The following is a 15,149-nucleotide window of genomic DNA, read 5'->3' as shown; positions in this document are numbered from 1 at the left end:
CTGAAAATATCTTAAATATTGACTACAATCATTGGATATGATTTCAATTGATCTCGTCCGTTAAATTTTTATCTAATCATCTTATCCACATCTTGATCACCTTATTCAAATTTTCATTATCTTGTCCAACTATAATCCATTAGATTGAATTTTCATGTTCAATCTTGGCCATCCAATTCTTAACTATTATCTATTCATTTTCTTATATAATGTAACTCATCACCCCTTACACAATCACCACACATTCTATACACAATCACCTCACATTCTATATACAATTCAGCTACATATTTATAAAAAGAAAATGACACAACAAGGAAGCAATAATTCCTCCTCTGACAACGACAACCAAGGCCACACAATGATGACGACGATGTACGTCGAATATCAATCACTTATGTTGGCTTCACAGGGAAGGTGCAAAACACAACACGAAGGAACATCATTACGCCGGAATTCCATAAGAAGGGATCGAAGAGCTGCGAATGAGAGACTTATGAATGATTACTTTGTAGATCATCCTATATATCCTCCTGAAGATTTTCGAACTAAAAATCGTATGAGGCGCGTGAATTATTTTTACGAATTATGAATGATATCGTACATTTTGACGATTACTTTAGGCAAAGCCGGATGCCTCCCGGAAGCAAGGTTTCTCACCCCATGTCAAGATGACAGCTGCACTTCGTATACTCGCTTACAAATATCCTGGAGATGAAAATGACGAGTATCTAAAAATAGCAGCGACCACATCTTCATATGCCTTTGAAGCATTTTTGTTGTGCTGTCAATGGAGTGTATGGAGAGGAGTATCTTCGACGACCTAACAATGCAGACATGGTTAGACTACTTAGAAAAGCAGAGCAACGGGGATTTTCTGGAATGCAAGGAAGTATGGACTGTATGCATTGGGAATGGAAAAATTGTCCGACCGCTTGGGCTGGTACATATTCTGGGCGCCATGGCAAGCCTACAATAATACTTGAAGCCGTAGCATCATATGATACTTCGATTTGGCATTCATACTTTGGTCCACCAGGTGCGTGTAATGATCTTAATGTATTATATAGCTCACACTACACCAAAAAAGGCTTTTTCTAACAACTATATTCGTTAGAATTAATATTCCTAACGGCGAAATTCCGTTAGAAAACGCATGTTAGAAATTCAGACGTAGAAATTGCTAACGGATGATGTCCGTTAGAATAAATAATCCAAACCGTTAGCAAAATAATTAATTGTAACGGTTATATCCGTTAGAAAATATATTGTAACGATATTTGTTGTAACACTTATGTTATTTATTGTAACACAATTTTCCGTTAGAAAAAAAACATCAATCGTTAGAAAAAATATACCATTACTAACGGTTAGATTCGTTAGAAAAAAATTACACCGTTAAAAATGTAATTAATACTAACGGTTATCTGTGTTACAACATCAACTGTAGCGTATTCGGTTGTAACACTTTTTTAGTAATGCTAACGCTTATGTTTGTTAGAAACAAATTATCTTTTTAATTTTTTTTTTGTTAATTGAATTTTTTTTACAATTAAAATTATTAAAACATCCACATCATTATTAAAAACGATCTAGAAAGAAAAAAAATGACCCACATGTTTCCATTGAACCTGTATTAAATTAATCAAAGTAATAGTATTTCCTGAGATGAACATCACAAATATTCATAAATAAATAAATAAATCTGAACATACAAAAAATACTAATGTAACATCCATCAAAATAATCATTCATCATAATATCCAGTCACATAAAGTGTTCAACTCAAGTTATCAAAAAACAAAACAAAATCAACTATTAAAATAAATTCTCTAGCATTCTAAGTTTATCATCTAATCAATCTATGTAAAACTAAATCAAAATGAATCATAAATATTCACTAACCAGCTCTCAAACCAAATCACATATCCCCCTTGGACGAAGCCTGCCAGCGTATAAAAAAATATAAATGATTACCCGTACTAGTTGACATAGTGCTTAATGCCTGACATTTAAAGTAACACACAAAATTAGCTAAAAACATTCAATCTACAAAGACATGAGGATATTTAGGTAATAAGCGAAAAATATGAACTACCAGTGCAATGTAACAACAAATGCTTAATTAGTATCATAAATCTTCAAGTTTTCATAACCAACATACCAAATCTTGAAAAAACCAAGAAATAAAATATGATCAAATATTAAAAAAAGAAAAAAAAATCTATGTACTGCCATGTTGCTTCAACAATTCTTCTAAATGAGGTTGGTCTTCAAGAGTAGATTGAAAATCCGATGGACTTTCTAACTCGTCTACTCGACTAGTTAATCTCTTTGGTGAATGCAGAACAACCCATCAAATTTCAAATCAAATCACCCCTACAGGAATTTCAACATATATACGAAATCATAGAACCTATTAATTACAAAAACGAATATATTCGATACAATTTTCTAGCATACAATGGGCGAGGGAGATGAGGAGAAAAAATTTAATTACCTGAAATTAGGGAAACTAATCCTTGTTTTTCTCTGCCGCTTCCTCTCTGCCACCAAGTATTTCTTCTCCGTCGCTTCCTCTCTGCCGATTGCAAGCAAACTGCTCATGTTCCTCTCTGCCGCCACCAAGTAATTAGGGAAGAGAAGTTTTTTTCCTATTGAAAAGGGGCTAATTAGTTTTACTGCTTTCCATCTATCGCCACTAAGTGCCGCACTAAGTATATTTTTTTCTTTTTCTTTTTATTTTTTTCTTTTTTCTTTATTTTATCTTGTTAGACCCACCAAGTATAAATTTGATATCTAGGTTTTTCTTTTTTTTTTTTTTTTTTGAGGAAATTTGATATCTTAGTTGGAATTAATGAAAAAATGGCTTATTAATCTTGAAATTAAAAATAATATATGTTATAACCAATTTAAAACAAGCACGTTCTCCCTATTGTAGAACGTGATAGGAGGTGTACATGTTTATGTAATTTATTTGGCAAAGAGAAATTATATTGGATTTCAACAAAAGAAAAAAATATATTACCCAAATAATTTTTTTAAATAATTGAATGTAGAATGAAAGAGACTAAAAAATATTTTATATTAAAAGTAACTATTTTGACAAAATAAAAATTCCTATTAAATGGTTAGTAATTACATATTTTACTTATTTATTATGTATTCGGGAAAAAAAGGGGAACCTCTATTTTATTAATTAGAATTTGATATTTTGTATCTTAGAAAAAGGAAATTTGTTGAAAATAAAAATATCATGTGCAATAAAGAAATATGTAAACACGTATCTATATATTTTTCAAGCACTCTAATTTATTATTTTTAAAATAACTAATTTATCAGCAAGAAATTTAATAAAAATAACTTATTAATTATTAACCGTAACTATTTTTCTAGCCATAAATATTCGATTTACTATAAATGGTAGAGTATACAAGCAAAGGTATTATCTAGCAGATGGTATATATCCATGTTGCTCTATTATTGTTCAAGCAATTCCCGATCCACAAGGACGCGATAAATAATTATTTACGAGGTTGCAAGAGGCATATCGAAAGGATGTTGAAAGAACTTTTGGCATTCTCCAATCTTGATTTGAGTTTATTACAGGACCTTGTCGATTATGGCACAATGCACTAATTGATGAAGTTATAAAATGTTGTATTATAATTCTTCATAATATGATCGTGGAAGACAACCGCAATCAAGAAGGTGACGATTTTTTCGAGCACGTGGAGCAGTAACCTGTTGATCGAGACCTGATAACGATTGCAAAATATTTAAGCAACCGTGCCGGACTTACAGATACAACTCGCTATTTTATGCTCCGAAATGATCTCGTCGAGCATATCTAGAAAGAGTATCGAGATGGAAACTTGAATTTTTAATTTTCATCGTTGTAATCATGTCGTAAGATGGTTATTCATTGTCTTTTTTTTTTTCGTTTTGTTCCTTCTATTTTAAGGGATATTTGGGTCAACCATATTAATCCTCGTTTTAATTGGTTGTTTATAAACTCAATATTTAAAATTATATAAAAAAAAATTAACATTACTATTAATAACTTATTAGACATTACTAGAAATTCAAATTAACAATTAAAATAACGACATTTAAGATAGTCAACGATAATCAGAAAAATAAACCATTAAAATAACATCAAGATACTAAATCAGATGGAGGCATTTCGGGGTGATAGACATCATCGTCAAAATTCCGTGAACGAGATGACCTTTTTGCAATAATGGCATTTTATTGTTCAATCAACCATGCTTTCCTCTCCGGAGTTTCAACTGAGGACCTGCTCGTCATCATAATTTTGAAATTTTTTAATCTCAAAATTTTCTTGGTAATCCCTCATTACTTTTGCCATTGAATCAGCTTGTCTCGTGGTATCATTTATAGTGCCCTTATCTTGTTTTTTTAGTTTTTTTGTGCCCCATCGGCCTTACGTTGGTGTTTGATGATTAAGTTAAATTTTGGGTCTCCGACACCGAATCCCCTCCATATTCACTCGAACTAGAAAATAGGTTCGGACTTGAAGTGATATTTGCACTTTAGGAGAATTGAACTCCAATGATAGCCCTCCATTTTTTGCCATCTTGTAAAATTGTTCCTAAATATAGGTATTGGTTTGGAGACTCTGATTTAATGAGACCCAACTTCAAACAAAACCAAATTTCTTGAATTTAAATTTCAAATTTAATTTTTTTAAATAAAAATTAAAATTTGAATGATTTGCAAATATGACCGTTGATTATCAACGGTAAGACAAAAATAATGAAAAATGCATAAATACCTCTAATTGTTCTTCATCTTCTTCATCACTTCTAAATCTTCAGATTGTGAGTTTTTTTTTTTTTTCTTTTCAATGCTTGTAGAAATTGGGAACTTGGTTGGATTTATGGCTCAGTGAATGAAGAAATTAGAAATTGCATTAGGTGGAGAAGAGAGTTGCATCCTGGGAGACCGCCACCAGCCGTTGGGGAAGCTCACGCAGCCCTTCTTGCAATGCGTCTTGCGATTGAACTTGGGTGGCAGTCAATCATTATTGAGAGCGATTGTCTGCATATTACGGAGTCCCTTAAAGAAGGTGTGGCCACTTCAGCTCCTTATGGTATTTTTATTGAGGATTGTCTTACTGTTTTACCACTTTTTCAATGCTGCATTTTCTCGTTTGTCAAACGTACCGGTAACTGCTTGGCTAATGCCATTGCAAAAGCTACTGACCTTAATTGTAATGAAGGTTATCTCCTTCCCTTGAACTTGGCTATATTTGCCTAATAATAAAATTGGCTTCTTGTCAAAAAAAAAAAAATAGTTAACGTATTACAAACTACGATTAGGAGTCCTAATGTGATCTGACTACTGTCTCCAATAAGAATAATAAAACCCTCATGATTTAGTAATAATTTAACAAACGTAAATGATGGATGTAGTAAAAATTTGAAATTTATTTTAAAATTTACGATGAATACTCCTAATTTAGGAGTATTCAATCTTTTAAAAATGGGTCCCACCAAACTCTTAAATAATTAATATTTGCTGTCCACATGGCACGCATTCACTGGTATCCATTTTTTGGATGTAGTCGGACTTATATTCAGCATAAAAAAAAAGGGGCGTGCTAAATCCCACACTAAAATCTAAATCCCACACATAAATTAAAAAAAATATATTATCTCTCTACTAAAATTCTCTCTAAAATGATTTTATCCAAGTCACTCAAAATTCAATAATTTTTACGTGAATAATCATAAAACGAATTCCGTTTTATGTAATATTTATTCAATTTCAGTAAGCCTTTTTAATTATTCAAATTCATATTAATTCGAATTTTTTCCTCAAATTCCAAATTTATTTTAGTTTGAACATGTGAAATTTTTTGTCAAATTTGAACTTGGAATGCTAGGGATATTTTTAGTGTGTGATTTTGTGAAAAAATTAGGGAAAAAAAGAAGGGTGGGAAACGAGAGAGAAGATTGTAGAGAGATAAATATTTTTAATTTGCATGATTTATTAAAAATAGTGTGGGATTTAGCATTTCAAAAAAAAAATACGATATTTATATATTTTCAGGAATATATTCTTATAAATAACATATATCATTAACTAATTGATTTCTTGCCTTACATATCTTGCAAATTATATATTTAGTTATTATTACAATCCATTAAATACGGAAACATGCCAATTAATCAAATCTTAATAAATTATTCTATATTAGTCGTAATATTTGAAGATTTTATGGTCTTAAATAGATTTAATAACATTGTTGCAATTATATAAATACGCTACATCATTTTTGTTGTATCACATTGTAATCCTATTTTTTTACGAATATACAATCAAATATGAAAGAAAACGTCCCCCGCGAAATGTTTTTAACCAGAACAGCATTCATGATACAAAAGCTGCAAAGACAAATCGCATAAATTATATCCGAAATTAAACAAGAGAACATTAACACCGGCGAAAGGTAACAAAAACTTTGTTGTTTGCAAATAAATTCGTGAAAATTGTTTCTTTACGATGTATATTCACAAGTATTCATTTTACTAATCATGTTATTAATATTTCACTCTAATATGGGTCTTACTTGATAAATAAATCAAATAATTAGACCACGAAGGAGTTTCAATCGATCCATGGTTGCGTAAATGGAACTAAAACTGTGGGATTGTGCCCATCTAATAATGAAAACACCAACCACAACAAACAGTTTAACTCTATCTACTATGACAAATGGTTAGTATCATTTTTTTATTTCTGTATTTTCTATTTTTGTTAATTTGTATTTATATATTGTCACGAGATGTTTACCTACGTTTGTTATACAATAATATATGTATCATTGGATGTAATAATACTTTTAATTTATTCATACAGATGATGGATATACCCATAATATGCAAACAATTAGAAATAACAAGGGAAAGAAGCTAATGGACCCCTCAGATCAATTAAATTATGCATTTATATGTTCGGTTAATACAAATATATGCTTCAAATATCATTTAACAATGTCCAATTAATAAAAGTTAGTATTGGGCATCCTTATTATATATATTCCGATAATATACATAAGAATTTTCGGCAAAAAATGCAAGTTCTTGCGGAAAATCAATCGATAAATCAAAATTTTACAACACAGAGGAGTTTTGATCCAGGCAGAGAGCTGGAATTCGATTCAAAGATCTTGAATTAATATACACCAAATAACCCGACATCACAACTACACCCAACAATTTAATTATATCCGATATTACAAATGGTAATGATTAATTATTATATTAATTGTTTACATACATTTCATGTTACTTAATTCCCCTTACAGTTTTTAATATGAATACATCAGTATTAGAACTGAAAGAAACAGTGGAAGAATTGTGAAAAATGTTGCAACAACAGGTACGAACAACATTACCATTTGTATTAACGAAACTCAATATATATATATATATATATATATATATATATATATATATATATATATATATCGTATTTCACCTATAATGGAATAAGATTTGTCTTTGTTTTACACATATGTGGCGTAATTTAATATATAAATTATACTGAAGAATTATATTTTTATATTATGTAAACATATTTGGAATACACTGTCAGCAAAAAGAGAGTTGCTCAGTATAAAGGAAAAACTCGAACTCTAAATGATAAAAGTATGTCAAGTACAGATACAAATAACAAAAAAAACTATGAGAGAAATTGTGAGGTGACATATAACAATGTTGCAGCAAATTGTGAAGGTTTGCACTCTATTGATTACTTATTATCATTAGAATAATTATTCAACATTTTCTTACGGATGTCTTTAACAATATTTCCAATAGATGCTAATTCGTACGAGATAGATGGTTTACATAGCATTGGTAGTGTGCAAAATATTTATGATAATGCATACTACGAAACCAACAAAAGATACATTTCGTAATATGTCTTAAACACAAAATTAATACAATTATGTAACACAGTTGTATTTAATATGTTACCATATCCAAGATAGTAAAAGTATAATATTTTTTTATTCATTGAATAATTTACAGTTCTTCGGTTCGTACTGAAAAGAGGATATCGAATAGTTAAAAAACCATACATTATGTTGCATGTGGTTTGGATATCGATTCAAAACCTGTCACTTTGGTCGATGAAGATTTACAGACTATACGGGAAATTACTTCGGACTGTGGAGGTATGTGTTATAATTTCGATCACATTTATCACGTAAAATTCGCCGTGAATAATTGTTCATAATAATTAATTGATATCAGTATTGTTTTTTTATTTAAATAGAATCACAATATGTATCAAATGACGAAACCTTCACTGATTCCGACGATGATGATGGTAAGTACTCCAATATTTATTACGTATGATAACATGTCGTTTTCATCGTAATAACGGATGTATTTGTCCTACGCAGAATACGATGATCTTGGTGATCAGTCGTACGAATGCCAATCATGTGGCGCAATGATGTGGTACGGGGAAAGGATCGATAAGCAAAAGGGTACATCAAATCTTAAGTTTTCAATGTGCTGTAATGGAGGAAAAATCGAATTGCCCAATTTAATAGAAGCACCAGATCCCCTAAAGATTCTCCTATTTGGTACCGATTGAAGAAGCAAGCATTTCCAAGAACACATACGGTCGTATAATATGATGTTCTCATTCAAATCTTTTGGAGGAAAGATGCAGACTACGATAAACAGAGGATCCGGTCCGTACACATTTCTACTCCATGGCCAAAACTACCATTTAATGGGTACTTTGTTGCCAGATGAAGGATCGCGTCCCAAGTTTGCTCAACTTTATACATTTGACACGGAGAATGAAGTCAAGAATCGAATGGATGCAGTCAGGTATAAAGCACTTTCAGTTATATGTTCTTATTTTTATTATATTACAAGGAATTTACTTTACGTTTGATTTTATCGTTGCAGATCCGGAGACAGTTCCAGCGAATTGGATCCTGAGATTGTTTATACATTGAAGGATATGGTCGACAGCTCAAATGTGCTTGCTCAGTCTTACAGAGCTACCCGGGACAGGCTCTCACAGACAGGAATGGAGGATGTCAAATTGAGACTCATAAAGAAACGAAGTACGGATGGCCGTACTTACAATCTGCCGAACTCCAGTGAAATCGCAGGACTCATTGTTGGTGATTTTGACACCCAGAAGGGTGTTAGAGACATAGTTGTCGAGACACAATCGCAAAAACTCCAGCGAATCAGTGAGTTGCACCCCCTATATCTTCCACTGCAGTATCCGCTAATATTTTCTTACGGCGAGGATGGTTATAGGGATGATATACCATTGAGGGAAACATCAGCGAGTGGTACACGTATATGTAAGAAGTTAACAATGCGGCAGTACTTTGCGTATAGAATTCAGAAAAGATTTGGCGACAACGCGGTTCTGTTGCACTCAAAAAAATTGTGCCAGCAATTCATGGTCGACGCATTTTCAATGGTTGAATCGGAAAGACTGAAATTCATAAGATTTAACCAGGATAAGTTGAGAGTTGACATGTACAAGGGTATCGAGGAAATTATTTTGAAGGGAGATACGGATGCTAGATCCATTGGCACGAGGGTTATTCTACCAAGCAGTTTTACCCAAGGTCCAAGATACATGTTTAACAACTTCGTCGATGCTCTTCAAATATGCAACTGGATTGGATTTCCATCGTTGTTCATCACTATTACCTGCAATCCACAGTGGCCAGAAATTCAAAGGGCGTTGAGCGGTACTAATTTGAGACCTGAAGACCGTCCCGATATTCTTGCTCGAGTTTTTAAGATGAAGCTCAACAGTCCGAGGGAAAAATATTTGGTCGCGGTAGAGCATGTAAGTATCAATTTATAAGTTAAAAGTATCACATATTATATATTTTATACATTGCCTACTCTTATAATAGTATAAATATTCTATTATGTCAAACATTGAAAATATGTGTATATTAATGCTAACCAAATACGTTTAAAATGTAAAATTTTCAGATGTCTGCACAATTGAGTTTCAGAAGCGCGGTCTCCCGCATGTGCACATATTGATTTGGCTTCACAATGAAGATAAACCGAAGACATCAAAAGACATAGATAAAATCATATGTGCCGAAATCCCACATAAAGGTAACAGACCGAAAGACGTACGATTAGGTTGAGAAGTATATGATTCACGGCCCGTGCGGTCTGGCCAATCAAAACTCTCCATGCATGAAGGACGGTATTTGCACGAAGCGATTTCCAATGAGTTTTGTCAACCGTACTGAAGCCGATGCAGATGGTTATCCGGTGTACAGAATAAGAGAAAATGGGAGGACCGTGGTTAAGAAGAAAACATATCTTGACAATAGTTCCGTCGTGCCTTATAACCGTGCTCTACTGAAAAAGTACAGAGCACACATTAATGTCGAGTTGTGCAACCATAATAAGTCGATAAAGTACTTATTCAAGTACGTCAACAAAGGACATGATCGAGTCACGGTGGCATTTTATCAATCAAATAATCCAGGTGAAACTCCTGAAAGTCGCAATGAGATAAAGATGTACTGCGACTGCAGATATCTTTCGATATGCGAGGCTGCTTGGAGGTTATTTAGCTTTGACATTCACTTTAGAGACCCACCGGTGATTAGGTTAAGCTTTCATCTTCCGGACAGTCAGGCTGTTGTGTTTATAGATAATGACTCATTAGTTGATGTGCTGAACAGACCGACTGCGAAGCAAACGATGTTCCTTGCTTGGTTCTAAGCGAATAAGTTGTACCCTGAAGCTAGAAATTTGAGGTATGGAGAGTTTCCACAGAAATTTGTCTATAAGAAAAAAGCTCGCTGTTGGATGCCGAGAAAGATAGGATTCTCGATCGGAAGGGTTACCAATGTACTCCCGGGCAAGGGTGAAGACTATTACTTGAGACTGTTGTTGAACTTTCAAAGAGGTTGCACGTGTTACGATGATCTTAGGAAAGTCGAGGATCAAGTCTACCCAACTTTCAAAGATGTGTGCTTTGCGCTTGGACTACTAGATGACGACAAGGAGTACATAGCTTGCATAAAGGAGGCAAACGAGTGGGCCAGTGGTGACTATATGAGACGATTGTTCATCGTACTTTTGGTCGCAAATAATATGAGCAGACCGGAACATGTGTGGGAGTGTTGCTGGAAAGAATTCGCCGAGGATATTGCGTACAAACTGCAACAACGTCGTACCAATTCAGGTATGAGAATACATCTTACGTTTTTACACAGTTTACTACACACTTTTGAATTAAAACTATATATTTTTATAATCGCCGCATTATGAAAAAATTTCATATTATATTATACTGAAGGTCCACCTGTGTCAGACGATACTCTGAGAAACTACGCTTTAATTGAAATAGAAAATATATTGCAAAGCAACAGCAAAAGCCTGAGTAACTTTCCCTCAATGCCGATTCCAATTGGGTCGATGACGGACGGCACGGTACATGGATTAGTTCTCGACGAGTTGGACTATGACGTTGATGCGATGCGTGAAGAGCTTAAGAAATACCTTTCATCCATTACTGATGAGCAGAAAAAAAGTGTTCGATGATATCATGGATGATGTTACAAATGACAGAGGTGGACTGTTCTTTCTTTATGGGCATGGAGTAACGGGAAAGACTTTCATATGGAAAACATTATCGGATGCTATCCGTTCAAAAGGCGAAATAGTTATAAATGTTGCTTCCAGTGGTATTGCTTCGTTTCTACTTCCAGGAGGCAGAACTGCTCATTCGAGATTTGGACTGCCAATAATTGTACATGAGAGCTCCACATGCAGCATCAAACAACAGAGCCCACATGCAGAATTGTTGTCTAGAGCAAAGCTAATCATATGGGACGAGGCACCGATAATGCACAGGTACTGTTTCGAAGCACTTGACAAAACAATGAAATCTATACTTGATTCAGATATGCCATTCGGAGGCAAGGTTGTAGTGCTTGGAGGGGACTTTCGGCAAATTCTGCCAGTTGTGTTGAAAGCGTCGAGACAAGACATTGTTCATGCTACAATCAATTCATTACCGTTGTGGAGACAATGTAAGGTTATGAAGTTAAACAAGAACATGAGACTTGAGTCGTCCTCCTCTTCCGCCAATGCAGATGAAATAAGAGAATTTGCGGACTGGATATTGAGAATCGGCAATGGCGATGTTGGCGAGGTAAATGATGGTGATGTCACAATTGAAATTCCCGATGACATGCTGATTCGGAATTCTGCAGATCCCTTTTTGGATCTTATAGAGTTTGTCTATCCCAATCTGGTGACCAACCTTTTCACTCCCGAGTATTTCGAAGGCAGAGCAATTCTTGCACCCACTAATGAAAGTGTCGGTTTTGTGAACGATCATTTTTTGTCGATCATAATGGGAGAGGAGAAGGTCTATTTCAGCTTCGATAGTATGTGCAAGGAGGAGTTGTTGTCGGATGTCAACGCAGAAATATACTCACCGGAGTTTCTCAACACCATATCATGCTCCGGAATTCCACCACATAAGTTGACATTGAAATGAGGTGTTCCCGTTATGCTCACCAGAAATATTGATCAGGCCAGAGGATTGTGCAATGGAACAAGGCTTCGGGTTATTAATATGGGAAAACACGTTCTCAACTGTAGGATTCTATCCGGTAAACATGTTGGTGATATGGTGTTCATTCCTAGAATGACTTTTGTACCGTCCAACTTTGCATTGCCTATTAAATTCCAGCGACGTCCGTTTCCGCTGATGGTATCATTCGCAATGACAATCAATAAAAGTCAATGACAGACTCTTTCTCACGTGGGCCTGTACTTACCGAGACCTATTTTCAGTCACGGGCAGCTCTATGTCGCACTCTCAAGAGTTAAGAGTCGAAGTGGCATAAAAATTTTGATTAACTCGGAATCTGGTGACACAACCAACATTACAAATAATGTTGTATACAAGGAAGTTTTTCAGCGTATATGAAGGTAATTCTTATATAATAAATTACAATATTCATTGACGACCTTTATTATCTATTATTTTTATGTTTTGTTATTCCTCATTTGTAGTTTTATTTTAATTGTACTAGGAACTTGCTATGGACTCCGCTCGCTATATTTCATGAAGGTAATCTTTTTACAATGATTTTATGCAATTAAACAGTTATATTGGTATTGTTTTGGTAACAATTTACATATTTCGTATGACCATTGTACAACGTATGCAGGTCAGTTGCATTGTATTGGATTTGTTGCATGCGTTTAGGGCGGTTGGTATCAAACAATTCAAGTTTTCAACGTTCATTTCATTATGGTTGTACAAGTTTGGGACCAACTATATATTCGTTCTTTTGTATGCGGAAATTAAAACCTTCGATTTTTAGTTTTTTTCACTTATCTCGGCTTATTTCATCACTTACACCATACAAATTATTTTTATTTTTGAATATTTTCTACTTCTTTCTTTTACTTATTAACAATTAATATTACTATTTTGAGAAACTTTTTTATTATTCAATATTTGTTTTACGATGAATACCATGTGAATCGCACGGGTGTATTACTAGTTTCAGAAAAGAAAAGGAACAAGAAGGAGTTGGGCCCACAATTTTCGTCTGACGAAAAAAAAGGTATTACAAAAATACAAATAAAATTCAGTTTGCACATGGAAAGGGAGAAATAAAGACGAAATGGGGCGCCGTTTTAAGGGCAAATCTGCTAAAAAGAACTGAAAAATAAATTGAGAAAATCTATTCACATTCCCCTATATATATGACGGCAGATATATGCAAGCCATTTTTATTAGTTCAAATCCACATAAAGGGGTTTATTAGTTCAAGCTCGTAAATTAATCTAATTTTATTACATCAAGACCAAAGAGGACGAATATACATTTATCAATAAATAATACTCAAATACAAACAAACCCTATTTCTAATTTGTTCAAGACCAAAAAATCAAAAAGAAAAAAAAAAAAAAAAAAAAACTCACGACTGCCGCCGCCAGACCGCCGCCAGACCGCCGAGACGCCGACTAGCGAGACTTCCACCGTACCGGCGATGACCAGTGACCCACCCACCGCACCATCACCACCACCGCACCACCACCAACAAGTAAGTCCTTTCTACTAAACTTTTTTTTGTCAATTCGAAAACATTAATCGAGCATCGATTCTTGATAAATATGCGTGGATGAACATTAATCTATTGCTACTTCTTGTTGGTTGCAATGCCTTAGCCGATTTTGGAAAAAAAATTGAGATTGAAATTGGTTTGTTTGTGTGTTTTCATTGGTTTCCCAAATCGGTTTACCCAGACGATTTTGTACACGAAAATCGGCCGATTTTTGTTAACCAAATCGGCGACACAACGTCGACTTTACAAGTCAAAATCGGTGTTGTAACGCCGATTTTTTTTTAATGATTTGGGTTTTTCATTTGATTTTGAATTTCATTAAGGGTGTATTTTTATGTTGGAGGTCTTGAACTAATAAAAAAATGGGCTTGCATATATATATATATATATATATATATATATTTCTGCGCCGGGCCGGGCCGTCGAACCGTGTGTTGCATGGGTCGATTCCGGTTCCTAACAAAGTGAGCCATGAACCGGATCGAACCGACCCATGACCTGTATAATAATATATAGTAACATAAAGTTTAGACCACTGTAACATAAATCCAACTTCAAGACACTTCTATGCATCTCATAATATAAATAGCAAAATATGTGTCAAAAAAATACAAATAGTAAAAAAATGAAGAGCGAAATGGAACATACTAATTACATTACATGACAAATAAAAATAAACAATGATCATAAATCTATATAATTTCAACAGTTGTATTTTCCCAAAGTTATCCTTCATAATATTTCAAGCAGCAAAGCTTAGTTCACGTTTTCCATGTAACATCAAATTCAATATGACACAATATTTTTGAAATATGTATAACAAATAAAAAAATCAATATAATTCAATACAAATATGGTTGAAATACACTTTTTTTATTTTTCTGCTAACGAATTTGAAGTACACTAAGGAAAATTTGAAACAAATCACTTTCATATATCATGAGCAGTTAATAGCATATGTGATAGAACAACTCAAATAGAGAAAAAACGATCGATCAAA

At 33.7% G+C, this 15,149-nt stretch overlaps 1 protein-coding gene and 1 long non-coding RNA gene across 2 annotated transcripts; one reads left to right on the top strand and one right to left on the bottom strand.

Moving 5' to 3' along the window:
- Positions 1-1,671: 1,671 nt before the first annotated feature.
- Positions 1,672-2,690, bottom strand: LOC148766909 (uncharacterized). The gene is made up of 2 exons (XR_016034322.1): positions 2,501-2,690; positions 1,672-2,005 (listed from the first exon to the last, which is right to left on the bottom strand). It is a non-coding gene; the product is annotated as an uncharacterized LOC148766909 (long non-coding RNA).
- Positions 2,691-8,709: 6,019 nt separating this feature from the next.
- On the top strand, positions 8,710-10,775 carry LOC105970691 (uncharacterized). The gene is made up of 3 exons (XM_012995523.1): positions 8,710-8,879; positions 8,961-9,870; positions 10,182-10,775. The coding sequence occupies exons 1-3, from the start codon at positions 8,710-8,712 to the stop codon at positions 10,773-10,775; spliced, it is 1,674 nt and encodes a 557-aa protein (XP_012850977.1).
- Positions 10,776-15,149: the final 4,374 nt, after the last annotated feature.

The sequence above is a fragment of the Erythranthe guttata genome, chromosome 11 (genome assembly GCF_056151865.1).
Source record: "Erythranthe guttata isolate IM_541 chromosome 11, IM_541, whole genome shotgun sequence".
NCBI lineage: Eukaryota > Viridiplantae > Streptophyta > Magnoliopsida > Lamiales > Phrymaceae > Erythranthe > Erythranthe guttata.
This window is presented reverse-complemented; position numbering and strand designations above follow the sequence as displayed.